Source organism: Lutra lutra, chromosome 7 (assembly GCF_902655055.1).
Source record: "Lutra lutra chromosome 7, mLutLut1.2, whole genome shotgun sequence".
In the NCBI taxonomy this organism is placed as follows: Eukaryota; Metazoa; Chordata; class Mammalia; order Carnivora; family Mustelidae; genus Lutra; species Lutra lutra.
The window spans coordinates 63,770,700-63,793,544 of NC_062284.1; the positions used below are offsets into that span (position 1 = coordinate 63,770,700).

General features: G+C 35.0%; 1 protein-coding gene across 8 annotated transcripts in view; it reads left to right on the forward strand.

Annotated features, from left to right (window-relative positions):
* Positions 1 to 18,254, forward strand: part of CTDSPL2 (CTD small phosphatase like 2) — a 79,430-nt gene extending 61,176 nt beyond the window's left edge. For all 8 annotated transcript variants that reach the window (XM_047735756.1, XM_047735752.1, XM_047735750.1 and 5 more), the window contains 5 exons: positions 7,436 to 7,498; positions 7,603 to 7,682; positions 10,665 to 10,791; positions 13,133 to 13,228; positions 13,834 to 18,254. In XM_047735756.1, coding sequence (XP_047591712.1) covers positions 7,436 to 7,498; positions 7,603 to 7,682; positions 10,665 to 10,791; positions 13,133 to 13,228; positions 13,834 to 13,899 — 432 coding nt within the window. In that variant the 3' untranslated portion in view covers positions 13,900 to 18,254. The remainder of the gene's footprint in view (positions 1 to 7,435; positions 7,499 to 7,602; positions 7,683 to 10,664; positions 10,792 to 13,132; positions 13,229 to 13,833) is intronic.
* Positions 18,255 to 22,845: the final 4,591 nt, after the last annotated feature.

Below are 22,845 nucleotides of genomic sequence, written 5' to 3' on the forward strand. Positions count from 1 at the left end.
GTTAAGGTAGGATCAAATTCTTCATCTGAATCAGCACCAAGTAAAGTGTCCTCTTGGGACTTATTTTACTTTGGGTTTCTTTTTATGGTAAGTTTGTTATGGTTGGCCTATACCTAATTTTAATTCTACTTGTTTTCTTTCTTTCAAAACAACTTAAAGTGTAAATTGTTTTACGTATGCTTTAATAATCATCTATGTTAGGGGTTGGCAAACTTTTTCCTGAAAAGGGACAGTTCTTAGTATTTTAGGTTCTGCAGTCTCTGTTCCAAATACTTTTTCTGCCATTGTAGCATGAAACTAGTCATAGACAGTAAGTACATAATCAAATAAGCATGGCGTGTCCCAGTAAAACTTCATTTTCAAAAGGAAGTGATGGTTTGTATTTGGCCCACAAGCCATAGTTTGGTGACCCTTGGTCTAATAATTATGAGAGTATATACAGTAAATTTATGTACTCAAATTCTAAGTGGGAGTAAGTAATCAAATGTTCATCAGAATTCTTAATAATGTATAGAGAAATTTAAAACTAGATCCACTATAATCTGGTTGTGGGCTTTCTTAGTTTTTTTCCAGATGAAAGTTTAAGGAAAATTTAAGGTGATCCCTACTCATATTTAAAGATTGCCTGCCTTAATGGTATATACTCTCTTTTTGATTGATAAGTAGGACTCAACTTACTTAATCCAGTTCTCAGAATTTTTGAGCAGGTCAATTATTCAAGCCTCAATTTACTACATTGAGTGTATTTGAATTTCATTTCTCTGGGGGATAAGAAATCCTAAAAGATACAACTCAGAATTTGATATATGTTACTGCTGACACTATATGGATAGACAGATTGTGGTTTGTGTAGATGGAGAGAATAAGTCATTCGAAAGAACTGAGTTTTTAAAGTGAGGATATGGCACTCACAAAGCAAAAGTATATGGATTTTTGTTTGAATGGGTCTTTTTTCCCCCTTTAAATTGGTTGTTTTTCCATAAATTATTTTACAGAAGTTAGTTATTGGGAAAACGTATTTATTCATAGAATGGTGCAAATGCATTTGATATCTGGAAAAACAAGTGCATGATCATTTCCAGTGCACATATTTAATCTTTATATTTAGCTTATATTGACACATTGTCAGGAAATCCATCTCGTGGTGTTACTCAGTTAAGAGGTCTCCACTGTATTTAGTTTCTGTTCCTGCAGATCCACCAATTCAAGACTCTAGGTCATCTCACTCCCTCTTCCATCCAGAAGATGACTTCTATCCACAAGCAGGACTGAATCAAAAGACAGATTTTTCACTTAGCTCTTGAGCTGAACCACCTCCTCAATGACCTTCCTCTATCTCCATCAAGAACTGGAGCTCAGTTTTTTGAAGATGTAATAGAGCTACTCAGCCCAAACGTGGCTAATTGAAGACAAAAAGAAGATGCCTCATTTGTTTCACCACAGTACAGCCAAACGTAACTGTGCTGTCCAACTCCTCATTCTGTAAAGTATGGCAGGGGCATCTGATTTTTGACTCTGTTCACCAATAAGACTTTAGCCAGTCAGTGGCTTTCTGAAGATCAGTAAAATCATCAAACTTTGGGTCAGCTGTCCAGAAATCAGATTGTGGTAAGCACTCAAGGAGAGATAGGTTCCTTAGGGAGCTACTTGCTAAAGGGTGCTTTGTTTTATTAGTAGAGGTTGCTTGTATGGGAAAAGTTGGGGGGAGAGGTGGGTGGGAAATCCATGTTTAGCGAAGCTCCACCTCTTCCCCATTACTATAGTTTGTTTTCTGGCAACCTTATAGCATAGAGTAATTTTTACAAGGGTCTCAAATATTTTGTACTACAGAACAAGAGGAATAGAGGGTCAGTGGCTTCTTTCTCCTCTTTATAGTCTTTCGTAGAAAAGTCAGCATTATTTTTGCTTCATGAAGAAAAAGGAATCATGTAAATGAAGAATTTTGTAGTAAATATCTAATCAAGTTTTCCTTCTCTCAGGCTCTGACTTAAATTGATATTACCAAGAGGCATTTTGTTTTGAACTTGACGAAGCATAATTTTTGTTGTACAAAAGTAGTATGTATAATTGTGCCCTAAATAAAATGTTTGGGGTCATGGACACTTAGTTTGGAGGATTAAAATAATATTTTAGCTGGTAGGGAATAATATTTTGATAATTAGTTGTAGTTTAATATTAAAAAGTAATTTTAAAGAAACTTTCCTTATTAGTAAATATAGTTAGTCATTGGTACTAATTTTTTCATTATAATTATTCATTACTGATTTTTAAGGTTAAAAAAAGAGAGCTGAAACCTACAGTTATTTACCTCTCAGAGGTGAGAAAATGTATTTCATGAGGAATTCTTGTATTCTTTGTAAATGTATCTTAAAATTAGAGGCAGTTTATTTTAAAAATGCATGGAAAATTCTTATTCAATAGCTGAAAACGTTCTGTAAATGGGAGAGGAGACAGTTGATTGCTAAGCATATTAAATTGTTTAGACAGTTTAGAATTTGTTTTTAAAGGCAGCATTTTTGTTTTACTAAAATGACCTTTTTTTTGCTTTTAAAATGATTAAATTTCATGTAAATATAAACACAGCAATAGTTTATATATATATATATATACACACATACAAATGAACAGTATATATATATACACACACATAAAAAATACATATGTATGTATGTAATGGCCAGTTTTTACTTGAAAATTTTGTTTCGTTGACAGTTTATCTGTATGAATACCATAAGCTTCACTTTATCCCATGTAGACTTTATAGGAAAATCCCTTTTCTGATTTACTCCTATTTAGTGTAGTGTTTTGAACAATCTTTTAGTTAGGGGTTTTGTTTTTACTATTTTTTATTTTGATGTTTTAGTATTTACCTATTCATTTCTGGATTGATCTGCCTACAAATACTTTCCCCAGCAACTATCTACTTCTCGTTGGAACTGTGTTAAGCAAAGGATGACAATAATGTCACCCAGTGGGTTATGAATTTGAGGTCTCCACAGGGCCTGCCTGAGCAACCCTCTTCTATAAAGAGGGTTTAGGTTTTATCTCTAGGCTCTAGTATTGATGCTAAGAAAATGTTCACTAAGTTAAATAGTTAAGCTATCAACTGATGCAATTCATGATTTAAAAGTACAGGTTGCTGCTGTACAGCTTTCTCTTTTGAGTTGAGGTTATCCAGTTCTGCCCCATAGAATCATACTCATTCCAGCTATTCTCCTTATGACTGATTACTTTTAAATAATAGGGTGGATAGTAATAATAGTTGTTGGCAGTCTCAGTGTGCCAGGCACTCTTCTAGGTACTTTACATGTATTAGCTTATTTAACCCTCACAACAACCCTATGAGGTAGGTACTGTTACTTTACCACTTTAAGAGACTGAGGTGTATAGAAGGGTTAACAACTTGGCAGAGTATACCAGAGGTGTACACTAATGTTTAGATTTTTCAGTTATTTGTAGTATCTAATTCTTCACATTCCCCAGCTTTGTTGGTTTTCTACTGCTTTAAAGTCTTACTGCTGATTATATAAATAGTATTTACCAATCATCTTTTTATTTAAAGGTGCCATACTCTTAAGTAGGTGAGCCCCACTGAATTGACTGTTTTGTTTTGTTTTAAACCTATATCAGTATAGAGCAACTGGCTGGCTCAGTTGCCAGTCACTCTTGATCTTGGGGTCATGAGTTTGAGTCCCATGTTCGGCATAAAATTAAAACAATTTAAAAAACTTTATCAGTATAGCAATAAATTCAAAGGATATCATGGAAAAACTTTTAATAAGATGTTTCTTTTTAAATATGGTAAGGTTGTATTATCTTTGCTTACAGCCATTTAGAAATATTTTTCCTTGGGCACCTGGGTGGCTCGGTCAGTTAAGTGTCTGCTTAAGCTTCTGACTCTTGGTTTTGGCTCCGGTCATGATCTCAGGGTCCTGGGATCCAGCCCCACACCAGGCTGTGTGCTCCGTGCAGAGTCTGCTTGAGATTCTGTCCCTCTCTTCCCCTTCCCCTGCTCAAGCTCTCTCTCTAAAATAAAGTAAACCTTTTTTTTTTTTTAAAGACATATTTTTCCTTAAAAGATTTACATGTAAGAATTTTTTTTTCTTCACTTGCCCACAAAGGCATGGCTGCTTTGGGTGTTTTCTTCTTCTCCCTCTCCTCCTCTTTCTTCTTCTTTTTTTGGTCATGCTGTTAAAGTTATCTATGAAATTAGATAAGGTTTGGTAAACTAATAGAAATTATTCAATTTATATAGATTGATATCACATACTTAGTCATGAATATGACTGTCGTAAAATATTTCTAATCAATTTATAATTAGATTGTTATTTTGGTGACCGCTTTTATTATATCTAGTTTTGTTTACCATTTATGGCCTGGCTAGAGTATGTGTATATACAATTATAGGATGTTCTCACTGTCTTAATACCAAAGATAGATTTTATTTTTAAAGTTTTGTATTTTGAACATATTCATAAATCCCTATCTTTGCATAGTAGTCAGTCCTATTCAAGATGTATCTTTGGGTATGGTATTTTTATATCATTGTTTCTTTGTAGCATTCTGCATTATTTTTAAACTTTTGGCTTTTTCAAAAGGTATGGTGGGAAGATGCGTAAAGAGTTACAAGTTTGAAGAAGGATGGTTAGTGAAATACTAAGTAGAGAAAGAATGTGGAAAATAGGAAGTAGGCAGCTCAGGACAGGAATCTTTATGATGAGAAAGTTAGGAGAAGATAAATGTAGTTAAGAGTATCTGTGGAATAGATTTGGAAGCATTCTGTAATGCCTCTGTGCATTTGTGTATTTCTGTATCTCTGTGACCTCACAGGATAAGTAATTGTTGTCTCTTTGTATTAAACATATCTTAAATTGTTTTCTGTTTCCTACTAGATAGTACTTAGTGTTTGACTTTTATATATTTTTTGCTTTAATATATCCATCCAAATGACTTAGACCCTGCTGGCCTTGTGTCTCAATTTCTATTTTTCTTTCTGAGATTTTGCCTTTGCAGCACAAAGCAGAACTTCCACCCCTGCTCAGATAATGTATCTTTCTATATTCTTCTTTTTCACTAACCACCTTAGTTTTGTGTATACATTTTAATACTGAAACACCTTCCTGTTCAAATGGTGAATCTGTTTTGAGGATAGGAACTTCTATAGCTAACAATTAATTCTATTCTCATGTAAGGAAACAGTCTAGCAATATATTCCCCATCTTTAGGGCCACATCTTCCCTTATAAACAAGTACATTTTGAGAGTAATATCAAATTTTAAGATGCATTTTTATATTAAGAATGGTCAAAGTAGTATAGTATGTAGTATATATAGTAGTATACATTTCTGTGTATAATGAAATAATAGTTTTGACTTAATCTGGAAGTCATGTATAAGAAATTAAAAATGTCATCTTTGTATGGTGCTCCACTTCTCTGCTTGGATAATATCATTTACATAGAAGTATTCCTCTAAAATAAAATGGAAGTATGTTAGGGTTCAGAGGAAACAAATCCCAAATTACAGAGACCTTACTTAGTTTACAGAATGGAGCAAGTGATAACAGAGATACTGAGAACAAAAATGCAAAAATAAAGTATTTTGGTAATTAGGACTGATGGTTCATAGTTTATCATCCTTGAGATGAGGTCATTGGAAAAAGTATTGACTAAATTGATTTTTTTTCCTTAGTCATCACAAATCTATTTTTCAAAAGACACATAGTTAATAAAAAATATTATTTCCAGTTAAGACAGTAATAATATATCTGAAATCTATCAGTTACCTGGGTTGGCCACAAAGAATACCAAATGTTTTTAGGATGAAAAATGTTAAAATTAATTAGAAGAGCAGCTCTAGTTAAATTTCTTGTGCCTCATCCTAAATGATAGTGATTGGATACCAAGGATTTGGTTATTTTTATTTGCTCTAGGGGTAGGGGTATATTGCTTTACTTTTATTTTTGATTAGTCAAGAGATTGAAATAAAATGCCTAATAGGATTCAAAGCAAGTATACTTTATCATTCTAGCCTAGAGGTAGGGGTAGTGATATTCTTAGCATATTAATAATTGTTCAGAATTTGTCTTCTACAAATGATTAGTTTTTGAGGAAACTCAGTAGTTGTCCTTTTGTAGTTATATAGGCTTGCTTCTCTTTGTTTTGTCTATATTGCTTAACTTTGGGTAATTCTATTTCATTTACTCAACAGTTTTTGTTTTTGTTTTAAATCAAGTATTTACTGTATATTTGACATTGTCTTCTGCGCAGAGGGCCCTGGAAACTATAAAGATTGGTAGTACAGTGGTCACTACTTCCTAGAATCCTTTGCTTGATTTCCCTGTTCTTCCCCAAAACATTCCCAGAACGAAATTTTTCTCATTTTTGTGTGGATGTCTATTAATGACAATTAAATTTCATGAAGCCTAGATTTTGAATTTGTAGTTACTAGTGGGTTGTGTTTTTTTTTTTTAATCTGAATCCAGTGAATCTGGTGCATACATCTTCTATAAATATTTGTTGTTCATGGTGTTTGAAGTTAATAATCACTGTTGAGTATAAAGTATAAAATTGTCTTTATAAAATTTTGTCACAAAATGAATATAATTTAAAATCTTCTGTAAATCCATTTTAGTGGTTGCTCTTGGCTTATAATTCTGTGCTTTTTGAATTCTGGAGTGTATTACAAGAGCTACATTAAATGTAGGCAAGAAGACAGACAAACATAAATAAGAAAGGGCAGTTCTTTGGGTACTATAGTTTTCCCTGATATTGCCAGTAAGTTTTGATAACTGGTATTAGACTGTTATATTTTCAGTCTCAAGTAGCCTGGTAGTGCTAATTTAGATGCCACGTCTAAATCAGTAAATGTAGAAAAAGACTGAATTCTGAAAAATTCCAGTTACTTAAACCCACCAATCCAGACATCTCTTTCTTGAACATTATTTATCTTAATAGAGATTGAAAATAAAGGTATTCTTAGCAGGTGATTGTTATGAAGAAATTTTGAATATAGAGGAAGGTCATTGAGACAGGTCAGCTAGAGGTGGACACAGCCTGCCTAATAATTGGATGGATGCTACCTGGCTGGAAGATGGAGCTGATTGGCGGATCAAAATCTCAAAGGGAAACCTTCAGTTTTTAGTTTGAATGTTTACTAAAATTATATTCCACAAAGTTTTATTACATTGTATGGTGCCATTTAAATATTAAAAAGTAACATCACAATGACTATTATTTCCCTACCAAAAGATTGTTTTAAGTGATTTTTGGTTTATGAAATATATTTGAGTGGTACTTAGTGAACTTTTCTATTACTTTAAAATATGAACTTCTTAATTATAATATATTCAGAGTTAGAACACAACATCTCTTATAAATAAGTTGTTTCTACTCTGTATGTTTATTTACTGAAGCGTGTCTTTGTTATTTCTTCAGGTTTACGTGAGATTAAGACCATTCTTCAGGGAATTCCTGGAACGAATGTCTCAGATGTATGAGGTAAACATGCTTAAGCTAATTACATAAGTATTTTTATTTTATTCAATACAGTACCCATATTTAGATCATGTATAATGATTACTTCTTTTCCCCTGAATTTGTAGATCATTCTTTTTACTGCTTCTAAGAAGGTGTATGCAGACAAGTTACTGAACATACTAGACCCTAAAAAGCAACTGGTCAGGTAAATTTAATTAAGAAATAGTGGAAATGTCTGTCACACTGATCTATGAAATTACTTTGATTCTATTTAATTTTGATGGCCATTTTCAGTTGGCTGCATATATAGAGATTGGTTGTGTTGAATGGTGAAATGAATTTTTTTAAGCCCCAAACTCTTTAAGAGTTCCAAATGATGTAACTCCAGACAGACGTTCTTTAAAGGATACAAAGATCAAATGTATATATTCATTCACAGTCCATCTGTATCCTCATTTCTTTTGGGACTGGGGGGAGAGTGGGGGTATGTGGAATTTTTCACTGTGTGCATGATATTTTCACTTCCTTATGTCTCTGAGATAATGCATGTTATGTCCCCTGTTTAATGGCATAGAGAAATAAGGGTTAATTTTAACAGAAAGGATAAATTAAACTCTTTTGCTTTTTTCAAGAGCAAATTTGTCCTCCATGGAAAGAAAACATTACATGACTCTAATTGGAAATTGCAGTTGGTTTAGTCACTCAAGTTATCCTGATCTGGACTCAGTTCCTTGTGTGTGTCCTGAGCCAGCAGATGCAGTGTGTTCCTGGTTAGGTGGGAGTGCCTTGGGTAATTTTAAAACAGTTTGAAAATTAGTTCCATTGTTCGTGTCAACTGAAGTGAGATATTAAGACTGTTAGCAGTCTTGCTGGATTCTTTAAGATGCCAGAGTTAATCTTTGATTTTTTTTTTTTTTGGACCAAGAGATGTAAGAGATGCCAGAAAAGGCTCATGAAAGCTTTAATAGCTGGGAGTTCATTTTCTTGAATACTTTCTTCCATATTTTTTTAGTGGAAAATCCTAATTTCTACTGTTAATGGTACCTTTGTTATTGAGTGGTTGCAGCTATGTGAAAAGACATTTTCTGATGTCCACACTTAGATTTTCTTTCTTGTAAATGGAACTGTGATTTTTTTAATCTAAAGGATCAGAATTTGTCCTTGTCACTTTCCATTTTATCTTCCATATAAGCATCAGATCAAAAATGAAAATGGTGTTTCCTATTTATGAAAGTATAATACATGCTCATTTTACCTAACTTTAACAAAAGTACACAAATGATTTTGTTTTGATGACTTCATTCATTCTGAAGATTTCTATTCAGCACCTCCAGTGTTCCATGCAACAGTGGTGAGCAATACCAGCCTTTTCCTTAGAGATTTCAGTTTTAACTGGGGAGCAAGTCATAGTCATGGAATTATGATGTTACAAATTAATGCCCCTCTTTTAAACTAGTTCTATAAAATTTACATATTTGGGAGTTTAAATTTGTTTTATGTAGTCGTATTTGAATAATTTAAAACAGGAAGAACTTTTTGAATAGTAGATTGAATTCATTAGAATGCTAAAGGGAATTATATTGAAGACAAGGGAGACTCAGAAATTCGATGATGTCTGAATCTCATGCATCCAAATGCAAATCTGATGACTGGCAAAAGTAGTTCCTTTGTAAAACTGCAAATACCTGCTACTGACTGACTGTCAGACTCCTGAATAACTGGAGGAGTTTTATTGTAATTTAATTGAAGTAATCATTAGTATCCACATACATAGTCATTTGTCTCCTGTCTTGGGTGAGTTTGCTGCTATTGGGGAAGAAACATTAGTAGTAATTTGCATTATGTGCTGCACTGGCTTTTCCAGTTTCCTCATATGTAACGTAAATGTTCATACAAATAAAAATGGAATCTTATAGGCCCAACCAGGAATGAAAATTCTATGGTCTTAACCTTTTCAAAGTAGGATGGTCTTTAAACCATACAGAAGTAGATCATGATTTAGTTAAACGTATTCTTTATAAAAAGGGAGGAAGAGAACTATTTTTAATACGTTTTGTCTGGTTAGAAAACCGTCATCACCACTGGCACTGGTGTTTTTAAGGTTGAGTTTTGTTCTCAGAGCTATGGCAAGTTTTGTTGGTAGAAAATGCCCCTTTCTTGAAATTCCATAATTAAAAGGTATGAGTAGACCCTAGCTGCTGAAAATTGTTTAGTGGGATTAAGACACAAGGAAGCCAAACTTACCAAATTATTAATGTATACATTTCAAGGTGATCTGTATTATTAGAAATATTTGGAGACTAACATTTTGAGTGCTAAATGAGATGATACAATTTTGACAGTTTATAAGTATTATTATAAAGCCTTTCATAGCTTTTTAAAATAACAGCATTTTTCAGTTAAGTATCGTTGGTAAAACATTAGTTTACATTTGTAATACTTAAATCTGAATTCATCATTTCATTTAATCCTTGTTTTTTCAAATGATCATATACACACTCAACTAAATTAAAAGAAAGATGGGTGTTTGGGAAAAGTTGAAATGATGGAATGTTTTGGCCTCCACACCTTTTTCAAAAACTATAAGGGAAACTAAAAACATTTTTAAAAATGCCAACACAGAAACATTCCTTCTTATATTTTCTATTCTGGCATGTACAGGGATAGGGAGGCTGTGTGGTCTTCTGGTTAGAACAAAGGACTGGGAGCCAGGAGGATCCTGGGTTCCAATGCGGGGCTAACCACTGACTTACTGTGTGACCTTGGGCAAGTCACTTGACCTCCTTGTGCCTCAGTCAACCATCTGGAAAATTGGTTAAAAAGCAGGACCTCGCTGACAACCAGATGCTGCATCTGAACTGAGCTTTCCTGGGTAAATAAATTACAAAAACAATTTACAGAGTTTTTAATCCCTCTTTATAATTTAATATAACATTTTGGGATAAGCCGAAGTCCTTAAAGGCATGGTAATATTTGGTTGTAAGGTTTCAATAATTGCTAACATTTTTAAAAAGTAAAACTGTAGCCCAAAGCTTAGGCTCACATTTATATTTGAATTTCCTTTGTGAGAGAAAATAATAAGGCTTAAACTATAAAGCCTATGGTATGTGTATGTATGTTTCAGTATATGTTGTAATTTTTAGAGTTTTCTTTTTCTTAGTTAATTTGTTTTTATTTTTATGTTTAGGCATCGGCTTTTCCGTGAACATTGTGTTTGTGTACAAGGAAACTATATAAAGGACTTAAATATCCTTGGAAGAGATCTTTCAAAGACTATAATAATTGACAACTCACCACAAGCCTTTGCATATCAGGTAGGAAGGGAGGGTTGCTAAACAAATTCAGATTGGGAAAAAATATATATAGTGAGAACAAATGCTGCCAAACAGAATATGATAGGAGAACAGAATTTTGACTGGTGAAATTTCTGTGTTTAGTATTATCTTTTAGAATTAGAAATGCCAAATTGCTATGTTCCATGTGGGAAATTTTCTTTTCCTTTTAAGATTTTATTTATTTATTTGACAGAGAGAGATCACAAGTAGGCAGAGAGGCAAGCAGAAGGCGGGGGGAGGGGGGCAGGCTCCCCGCTGAGCAGAAAGCTAGATGCAGGCTCCATCCCAGGACCCTGAGATCATGACCTGAGCCGAAGGCAGAGGCTTAACTTAAACTGAGCCACCCAGGTGCCTTGAAAATTTTCTTTCTTTCTTTTTTTTTTTTTTTTAAAGATTTTTATTTATTTATTTGACAGGGAGAGAGATCATAAGTAGGCAGAGAGGCAGGCAGAGAGAGAGAGGGGGAAGCAGGCTCCCCGCTGAGCAGAGAGCCCAATGCAGGGCTTGATCCCAGGACCCTGAGATCACGACCCAAACTGATGGCAGAGGCTTTAACCCACTGAGCCACCAGGCGCCCCGAAAATTTTCTTTCAATTAAGTACAACACAGATAAAAATCTGGGTAGTAGGCCTAAATAAGAAGGGACTGTAAAATATATATCAGGGGCTCCTGGGTGTCTCAGTGGGTTAAGCCTCTGCCTTTAGCTCAGGTCATCATCTCGGGGTCCTGGGATCGAGCCCTGCATTGGGAATCTCTGCTCAGCAGGGAGCCTGCTTCCCCCTCCTTCTCTGCCTACTTGTGATCCCTGTCTCTCTGTCAAATAAAATATATATATATCAGTTGATAGTATTCTTAGCAGTTGTTAAATAAGTAATTGTAAACATGTTTGAGAATTAAAAATACCTCAGTCATGTTCTGATATGTTTGCTTTGACGTTCTGAAATAATTTCTTAGACTCTTTTGTCAATATATGTATATGCTGTGTCAGTGTTTCTTTGAAATATAACTTGGGAGAGTGCCTAGGTGGCTTAGTTGGTTAAGCATCTGCCTTCTGATCAGGTCATGATCTCAGGGTCTTGGGATAAAGCCCTGCGTTGCGTTCCCTGCTCTTCCTGGAGCCTGCTTCTCCCTCTTCCTCAGCCTCCTTCTCCACCTGCTTGTGTTCTCTCTGTGTCAAACAAAGTCTTTAAAAAAAAAAAAAGGCCTTTTAAAGAAATATAACTTGAACTAGAACTGAGGCATCCTTGCAAAATGTTTTACATTATGAATATGTTCATGTGATAGTTTGAGATTTCCTTCACAATAAATCTGGGCAGAATAGGGATGGTGGAAATTGGGCTGGATGTTGATAGAACGAGTAAAAAAGTAAAAAGATGAAAAAGGAGAAAAGGGAAAAACTGCATATGGTATTGAAATATGTTCAAAATAGGTCACTGCTCACATTTTGAAATGTGTTTTTTAAGAATTTTTTACTGGTGGGCGCCTGGGTGGCTCAGTGGGTTAAGCCGCTGCCTTCGGCTCGGGTCATGATCTCAGGGTCCTGGGATCGAGTCCCACATCGGGCTCTCTGCTCAGCGGGAAGCCTGCTTCCCTCTCTCTCTCTCTCTGCCTGCCTCTCCGTCTACTTGTGATCTCTCTCTGTCAAATAAATAAATAAAATCTTTAAAAAAAAAAAAAAAAGAATTTTTTACTGTTTCCTGGATAAAATCATTTCAGTTGTCCTCCATCTTAAACACAGTATTCTGCATAAATGTTAAAGACAACCTAGAGATTATTTACTATGAAACAAATATGGTTTACATTCTTGTTTCTAGACTCCTCTTCAGTGAAATACCATTGTATCTGTTTGCTACATTAATGCTGTTTCAGGTTATCCTGGTATTTGTTGGAATAAAATGAATGTGATACAGTCCATGTGTAAAAGTATAGGCTTTCTGTTAGTGTTCTTTTTACACTGGCTGTACTCCTTCATTCACAATACCTTGCACTGACTAATAGTAGCTATTTCTTGAATCAGTGAAGTAATATTTTTAGTTATGTTAATGCAAAACTTGTCTCAGTGTATCTTTCTTGTATAGTTTCATATACACTAGGAAGACATTACGTGGAAAAACCAATTGGGCTTTGATGTATTCCCTAACATCTGTCTCTTGCACTGTTGAGTTGTTGGAATATGACAAACATAAACTTTGATGGCATTCCTTTTCAGAGGAACTTATTATATACATGTGTTTCTTAAGTATCTGTTATTTCTCTTTCAGGCTTTTACAAAGTAGGCAAAATGTAAAAAGAGGATTTAATTATTTATTTATCGTTGTAGCTATCTAATGGAATCCCTATAGAAAGCTGGTTTATGGATAAAAATGACAATGAGCTCCTAAAATTGATTCCATTTCTGGAGAAGCTTGTAGAACTGGTAAGTATATCTTAATTTTCTTTTGTTGCCTCAACTCTATTGAAACCTTTTTAACGCTTTATATTGACATTTTAAGTCAGCTTGGTATGAAATTAGGGAAAAAGTTGAAAAGGATTACAAGCATTTTCTCACCTTGTAAATTATATTAAAATCATGCTCATCAATATTTAAAAATTTGTAGATTGGGTGTTTTTATTTCACTGGGCTTCTTGCAAGTCACAACTAGTATCAAATTGATTTCACTTTGCTTTCATAGTTCAGGTCTAGAATTCATGCTTACGCTACTGAAACTTTATTCTGGCTTTACTTTTTTCCTAATATATAAAGTAGAGTTCAGTGGCTTAGCACTTCTGCCTGTCTTTTGGTTTTGCCTTTTAGTGCATAATTGTTCTTTACAGAATTAAAACCTGAATGACAGGTTTGGTTTTTTTAGTCTAAATTTAATTCTTAAGTTAACTGCTTCTTCATAGTAGCTTTATATTGGCCAAACAAAATAATATAAGTTGTAAAATAAACTGTATATTTTCTCTGCAAAGGAAGAATGTTATGAGAATCATATTTTTGAAATTTACGTGGCTTTTAAAAATGTCTTTTTCTCCACACAGAATGAAGATGTTCGACCTCACATCAGAGACAGATTTCGCTTGCATGATTTGCTGCCCCCAGATTAAGTACAAAGACTTGTCAAATCACTGAAGGGGGAGAGAATGCAGGACCCTTTTGGACTAAGACAAAAACATTGCCATTACTGTTGAAATTTTGCATTTTTGTACCCCGTCTTGCTTTTCTTATCTTTGGTGCCCAATAATAATCAAGGGTTACAGAAAGAGACTTTATCTCAGATTGAATACATACAGTAGGTAGGCTAAAACAGAAGAGTCTTTAGAACTAGTGCAACTCCAGTGAAATTTTTTTATGTACAGGACATCTGCAGTTTATAAAGAATTCTGTTTCTGCCACCAGCAGTTTGACCTGTAGTCACACAGGATTTTATGATAATAACAGAGATGAAAATGGACTTTTATTTTCTCTCTGTTTGGTGCTCTAAGTGGGTTTGTAGCCACTTTTCTGTTACTTTAAGATTCTCATTTCAACAGGAATGGCCAGTAAAAGTTGTTTTATTTTTCCTGTTAAGGTTTATAACCTTTTTACATTTTTGACCTGTATTAGATTAGATTTTCATTATGCATTCCTTTTAGTTGAGGCGCTTCATAGTTTTCTGGAAATAGTCAATTTTTAGTTTTTTATTATACATTTGAATGGCCGTTTTCCTGCTTTGTCTGCCTGCATATTGTATATTTGTTTAAAAATATTCTCTACTTTTAGTCCATGTAAGTTTCATTTAGAAAGACATGCATTTATATTTTGTTTCTGTAATATTCTACTGTAGGTGAAATCTTTTAAAAAAAAAAAAATCAAAGGACTGGGTAGATAAGAATATATGAATGACTAATATTCAAAAGATTTAAACCATTGTGATGGCATGTGTTCCCAAATGGTAATATCTTGCAGTGGCACACAGATTTAATGGATAAAGGTATACCTCAGACTTCACTGTGCTCACCAATCTTTGAGGAGAATGAGTTTGGTCACCTGTTGGGCTTGATTTGGTTACTGCTGCCTTTGGTTTTCTCCAGGAATGAAGTATTCAGCACAGTGACTCAGTATTTTTAGTTATTTTGCATGGGCTGGTAGTACCTCTGTTATGCTCTTGGTTACAATCAATTTAAAACTCTGTGTAACAGTCTTGGTACCTTACAGTAGCTATGCATAATCCTGTGGCACAGTAAACTCCCAGCCACCAATGCAGTTAATATGCTCTCATAGTGGTTTTCTATGCTATATGAAAATAGTCGTCAAGCCTTGGTTCTCTAATGCAGCTACCACAAGAGGTTGATATTTTTATAGTGGCGTGTAATCTCCTTTTCGGGAGGCTTTTTATGGAAGGTAGAATTTGTAAAAGTTAGTATGCTTTGCCTCTCGACTGCATTAACATGCCACAGGCTCAGACTGTTTTTGTGTAAAGGATGTCAAAGAACGGCACTTTTTCTAAAGAGAAGTTTGATATTTTGTATGCTTGTTAAGAAAGTACAGTATTGGAAATTAAAGGTGGACAACTGATAATTGAGGAGTATGTCACTTAATTTTTTATGTATATTACCTGTTTACTTGTACAACTTATTGTACAAATTACATGCAGCTTCATTTTCAAATGAATCCTTAAAATAAGGAAATCTTTTTAGGAAAACATTTAATTTTTGTATTTTTGATTTTAAAGGCATGAGTTATGTCAATTTTCAGTGTATTAATGAAGATTTTAACTTTTCATCAGGTTGAGTGTTTTCTTACTATATTATCTGTTGTGTATGTAGTTAGCATATTGTGTCACTGAACTGTTTAAAAAACCTAGCATGTAGAGCAAGCCTGTTTTGTGGAAAATCCTTATTCATTAAAAAAATAATCATGGCAGATATTCTGCAAAAAAAAAAAAAAGCAAAGCATTTGCAATTCAGAATACTGGTTTTTTTTTTTTATTTGTTTGTTTGTTTTGGTTGTTTTTGTTTTAATTTAAAGAAAGGTATTTTGCTTGCAGGAAAAAATACTCCAGATTCATTTTAATGAGAATCTTTGAAATGTATTTATCTTTAGGGCATCTGGGCATCTTTATGCTGTTTGTCTTCTGTCTTTCTTGAAATAAAATGTACATACGTTACCTTTACATATGCTCTTGCTCAAAATTGTGAACCTAGTTACATTTCTCCTTGCTCCCCTTTAATGCTCAAACAGTAAAACCCAAAACCTATACAAATTCTAAGCTTTCAGCATGCATTACAATTGCTGAAAGCTTTTCTAATTAAGTAAACAGTCTCAAAGGGCTTTCCCGTAACTGAAAGGGAAATGTAAGCACCTGTAATGTTATGCCTATGGGCACTTTAAAATAAACACCAACTTTTAATCATCTTTTATTAATGGTAAAGGTGTTTTCAGTCCCATGCTAGGAGAGTTCTTTAAGTCAACTGACAAAGGAATCTAGCATAACAAGATTCTGTAAAGAAATCAAGAGAAATTATATGGCCTGAGAGAATTTCTTGAGACCAATTTATTTTTCTTCATTACTTGATTTCAGTCATTTTAAATTTGTTGTTAATAAAAAATTTAAAATAATTTATGAAGAGACAGTTATCCAGTTTCCTTCCACTTTAATGTTTTACCTTCTCATTACCCCTTTTCTTTAGCTCTTGGTAAATGTTATCTTAAACACTTCCCTTTAGTTAAGTGGAGGTGTCTATTTTGTGAATTGAGATGTGCCCAACTGCTTCAATTCATGCAGGAAACATGAACTCTTTAAAAACTGACTGTAGGAAATGCAGGAGAGACGGATACCTGATAAGACACAGCAAAAGTGACCTATATACACATTACATATCTGAAGTACATACTACAATTGTGATATTTCCAGTGATAAATGTCTGGCTTTTAAGACATTCTTTTAAATATTTGTATTATTGTTAGGATGTTTAAATCAGTTGTGTTTTTTAATTCTGTGTAATATATGTAGCCCTGATCAGATTTATATCACAATATTTCTCTTTGAGTCTTAAAAGAGTTGATAACGATTTGAAACCATAATTGTTTTATATTAGCTAGTATGTATATTTATTTACCCAATGGCTTTATCTTATTTCCCAAAATTCGGGGGCGGGGGATTGTTGAAAGCATTGTAACTTCTATAAATGGCTATTTTCTTGTACCTGTCAGTGAAATGGATGTGTACATTGTTTTTTTTACATTTCTCTGGTTTTTCTGGTTTGTTTGGTTGTTGTTATTGTTGGTTTTTTTTGTTTTGTTTTTGTTTTATGTTAAACATAGAATGGTTTAAAAAAAGTTATCTTTGGCCAATGACTTTTTCAGCTAGATAGTACTTTCATTCAACCTTCTAAAGAAGTTCGTTTTCATTGTTTTGTCCAGTCAACTTGCCTGAAAAACAGAGAGACTTCATCTCATCAATGAAGAAAGCATTTCATTATTCCTACAAATCTTTACAGCGAGCACAGAATTCTTCATAAGGACAGATCTCTTCCACATCTTGTGTCAATCACATAATGCTGAAATGTAAAGGACACTGAAGCCTTCATTTAATTGTACTAACATGATGGTGTTATATACCACATCCTTAGATAGTTAAGGTTTTCTGAACTGACTTCTCTTTGTCTTCCTAGGTATTTATTTGTTACCTCTTTTAATCTTGTGTATCTAAATTAACTTAGTTAATAGTTACCCACTGAATAACTATGCCAAGCAACTAGGAAAGAATGTTTATTTTATTTCCCCTTATAGGGGAAGAGTGGACTGGGAACAAAAATGTATGGGCCAAAAGGCCTTAGGTTGTCATTCATTCACTTTCTTATTCCTCTCATGAGCTATATTTGAGTATAGTATTTTTTCAGTGCTCATATGCTTGATTGTGTCATTACTTTTACTATCTTCTGAAGGTGAAAGCCTGCTAGGAACCTGTATAAAACACATTTTAAAATTTCAGATTAAGAACCACAAAACTCAGTATCTTGTATTTAAATGCCACTTAAATTATTATTGGAATCCAAGTCTCACTCACTAGGATACATTTTTTATAAAATGTTTCTCTGTATCTTGAATTACTTGCCCAGAGGCAAGAGTTCTGGGGATATAATGTGTTTTGAGAAATTTTTAAAAAGGGGTAAGAGAGCAGCAAGTTTACACTTAGTTACTTTTTGGTTTTGTTATTAGTATTTTAAAATATATCAGTGGTTCCCAAACCTCACCATTAGAATTACTCTGAAGAGCTTAAGAAATATAGATTCCTGAGGCCTAGGCCTACACAATTGTCTCAGTGGATCTAGAGTGGGGCCTGAGAGTTCTGTTTTTTTCTTTTAAAGCTCTCCAAGTGATCCTAATAGCCAGCTTTGGGAAATCACTGTTTTAAATAATGTGACAGTGGTTTGAGAATAGGCAACTAAATAAAGGTTTACTGGATGTCTCTGTGGTAGTTTTTCGTTGGTTTTTTCCTTTTTTTTTTTTTTTTTTTAACTGGGATCAGATTTCACAGAACTTACTCAAGATACATGGAGGAATAATAAAGAAGATTCAGGCTACTGCTCATTATCATTCTTGTCTCATACTTTTTAAGAGTTTGCATTTCTAGGACTTGGAATAGTTGATCATATATATAGCTGGAGGACATCCCTGAATGAGACCATTATATATATTAACTGTAAAATATTTCACTATTTTTTTATTTTATAAATCTTTGTAGAAATAAGCAATGAAATACTACTTTCATCTTTTGAAATGGGATTTTTCAAGGTAGTGTCCTTTTGGCATTAAGGTAGGGGGGAGTTAATATTCTCTCTGCCTTTTTCCATGTGAATCAATATAAAAGTCATGGATATTTAAAAAAAAAATCTCAGTTTAATTTCTACATATTTACTATGCAGTATAGCCGTGAACAAGTAATGTAGACTTAGTTTTCTCATCTTCAAATGCCCTGATCACCCTACCTCACAGGGTTGTTGTGGGGATAAATAAAAGTTTTATGGAAACACTTTTCTTTGATGATATTTTATCAGCCATTAGAAACAATAACAGCTTATGTTTGTGTAGTGCTTTTTTTGGTTACAGTTACATGATTTTTTCACATTACTTTCCTCTCTGATATCTTCAGGACATACAGGTAAGGTACACAGAGTAGGTTATAGACACGAGGAATCACAATTTCTGGAACTACTGTTTGAGGAAGTAGAATAAAATCTGAATAAAGGGGCGAATTTTGAGAAGAAGATGATAGCAAATAACCAGATTATGGTGAGCCTAAGATGAGGCAAAATAACATGAACCACATAGCTACAAAACAGTACTCTGGTTCCATCCCAATCTCTCTGGTGAGACTTTTTTCCATCTTTACTGAGTAAAATTGACATTGTGTAAGTTTAAGGTGTACAGTGTGATGACACATACATTGTGAAATGTTTACCACAGTAAGGTTAGTGGACACATCCTTTATCCGATTACCATTTTTGTTAGGGTGAGATGAGAACATTTAAAGTCTAGTCTGGATGCGCCTGGGTGGCTCAGTGGTTAAAGCCTCTGCCTTCGGCTCAGGTCATGATCTCGGTCCTGGGATCAAGTTCCGCATCGGGCTCTCTGCTCAGCGGGGAGCCTGCCTTCTCCTCCTGTCTCTCTCTGCCTGCCTCTCTGCCTACTTGTGATCTGTCAAATAAAAAAAAAAAAAAATCTTAAAAAAAAAAAAGTCTAGTCTGATAGCAACTTTCAAGTACACACCACACTGTTAGCTATAGTCAATGTGCTGTAAACTAGATCCCCAAAACTAGATCCACCTACAACTGGATATCTATCCTTTGACCCGCATCTCTTCATTTTCCTCACCCCCTGGCTGTGGTGGAATATTTAATAACTGTTTTCCCTACGTTCCAATGGAGTTTAGTGCACATACATGTTTGAGAATCACTGCAGTACCTCTACTATCTTTAGAAAGAAATGACTGGACTTAAGGTGAATAGTTGACTTGGGAGTTTGGTTAGTAAAAGGGTCATTCAGAGAGAGTCTGATTCCAAGTTCCCAAATGCTGGTTAACTTACTAGACAAAGTTTTCTGAGCCTTGGTTTGTTTTCTGTGCAAAGGGTGCATCAAGATCTACCTTTCAGAATTACAAAGATGAAACATGTCAAACACGTTATAAACTGTGAGGCAATATACAAATAACTACAACAGTGAAAATGCTAAAGCAGCTAGTTCTCTTGAGGATATGCAGGAGATAATATGCACAGTGTCTGGGGAGATGTCTGAAGCTAGAAGGGGCAGGAAAGGGCAGTGGAAAATCATGGTATTGTAATACCACACGTCCTTGTTCTTTTGAGGAAAACATGGGCAATAGGGTACACTCAGATGAAGACAGGAAGTAATAATGGAGAGGTCGGTCACCTATGTTAACGTATTTGATGAAAATATGCTGAGTGTTAAGGAAAAAGTGGGTGATGAGAAAACGGTACTGAATGGCTTGAGAGATCTGGTTCAGAAGTCGGGGTAGTGGGGTTGATACAAATGATTTGCCAAGTTAGAAGTTTCTTAATGGATTAACCAAATGAACTAGATAGAGCTTTTAGTAGCTACCACATAACGACCTTTAATGTTATGTTTGATGGATGGCAATATTTGTTGAAAGTAACTATAAGCAGCCTTCCTAATGACAGTAAAAGTCATTTTAAAACATCATCTTATGTGTTAGCCACTATTTCAGGCTCTACGAATGGCGGAAAAAAGCAAACCTGACACTGCCCTCAAGCTTACAGTCTAGTATGGAGAACTGACAATGTTGGGACAAGGGTCACAGAGGAGAAGAGTGGCTTTAAGAATGCCAGTTACACAATCTCGTCTGGAGCCAGGCTTGGGTTGGCTGGAAAAGCATTAAGTTGAGATCTGTAGAATATTTATTAGAAAGAATGTAAAGCCAGGCTTGGTTGGGGGGTGGGGGGGCAGGGGGGGCGGGCGCGGGGTTGTAAAATCAAACAAGGGAGTATATGGTCAGATTTGTCTTCAAAAGATCACTTTGGCTGACAGGGAATAGAGTGGGTGGGTGGGACACCAGTTAAGAGTTTTGTAGAAGTTGACCTGATTCACCACACAATGTAATCTCTTCCTCTAAGACAACAAATGGTTAATCCACTGGGTGCTACCCTTTAGTGGACAGTGTGAGGCCAGGAGATTGGTAAAGTCCTAGGAAGAGTATGGGTTGTCCAGTTTACGGACAGGAATAGGAAGGTCCTCTCAGATTTTACGGTACCATATAAAACTAAGTGAAGGAAAATGTATAGGAGTTGAACAGAGACAGATGCTGTCAATTCATCTTACAAAATCCTTGAGTAGGCTTTTTGGGAGGGCTGAGGGCTAAGAGGAAAAACTCAATTCGTTCTTTTTTCTTTTTTTTTTTTTAATGTAGGCTCCATACCCAGCAAAGAGCCCTGTGTGAGGCTTGAACACACCACACTGAGATCAAGACTTTAGCTGTGATCAAGAGTCGGACACTTACTCAACCAAGTGGGCCACCCAGGTGCCCCCAATTAGTTTTCTGGGGTTTTTTTTTTTTAGATTTTATTTATTTATTTAACAGAGACAGCGAGAGAGGGAACACAAGCAGGGGGAGTGGGAGAGGGAGAAGCAGACTTCCTGCTGAGGTTGAGCATGGAGACTAATTCGGGGCTCGATTCCAGGACCCTGGGATCATGACCCGAGTTGAAGTCAGATGCTTAACGACTGAGCTGTCCAGGTGCCCCTAGTTGTTTCTATATCAAATACAAATCCAATCTTTTTACATATATAATGACTCAGTGAGTTTGGTACTTTATAAATATCTTAACTTGTCCTATATGCAATTAAAACCTCTTCAGCCTTAATTCATTTATCTCTGAGATTTTGAGTTTGGTACTTAATTAAGGGACCTCACTTAAAAAGAAGCCATTGGGGGGCGCCTGGATGGCTCAGTTGGTTAAAGCCTCTGCCTTCAGCTCAGGTCATGATCCCAGGGTCCTGGAATCGAGCCTCGCATTGGGCTCTCTGCTCATTGGGGAGCCTGCTTCCTCCTCTCTCTCTGCCTACTTGTGATCTCTGTCAAATAAATTTAAAAAAAAAAAAAAATCTTAAAAAAAAGCCGCCACTGGCATCTCTGCTTCATTTCTGTTGTCATTTACCACCTTATGGTTTTAATGATGAAGTTCTTACAGGCAGAGGTTTTAATATAAATTTGTTAAACCAACATTGATCAATTACTCTGATCATCTGTAAAATAATACTGTTATGTATGATTATAGGGCACCCCTAGAGACTAACATGTGAATCACAGACTCATTTTAAGGACTGAATGAATTTTGTTGCACATAATTCTAGACAATTATTTCCCTGCTTCCTCATTTCAAAAAGCAGCATGCACAACACTGTGAATAAATTCTCAATTTTTGCTTAACAAATTTATCAGGGCTGCATACATATAGCCCATGTATTTCTCCATAGCATCTCCAACTCCCCAAACCCATGTTCAATTGCTTGTAGATTCATACCTTCATGTTAATATCCCCAGAACCTAGAACAGTCCTTGGTATAGGGTAGGCACTCCATAATTATTTGTTGAATAAATCAATGAATGAGCTCACACTTCAAAGTTTGGACTTTGTTAAAATTTTTTGCTGAGGCCAAGAATGAAAGATGCTGGGGTACCTCATGACATTTAAAGAGGAGCTGGACAACTGGACCTCAAGTGAGGGCAGAAGGAAGTAAGGTGGCCTGGAAAATCATCACTTCATCAGGAGTTTGTGGTCTTCCCTTCAGGGTGCTGTCATCAGTCACCAAATTCTAAAGTCCTGGGAAAGAGAATCCTTCTGTTATCACTGCATACGATTCGCCTCAAAAGTTAAGAGGCTTAAGTAAGATAACTTCTCCCTCATTCATCTGTAGGTTGATGGGGCTCAGTTGAGCAATTCTTGCTTTTTGGTCTTCTGCAGTTGCATTCAAGTGTTTGGGATGGAGTCATATGAAGGCTCAACCAGGCTGGATACCCAAGATGGCTTTTT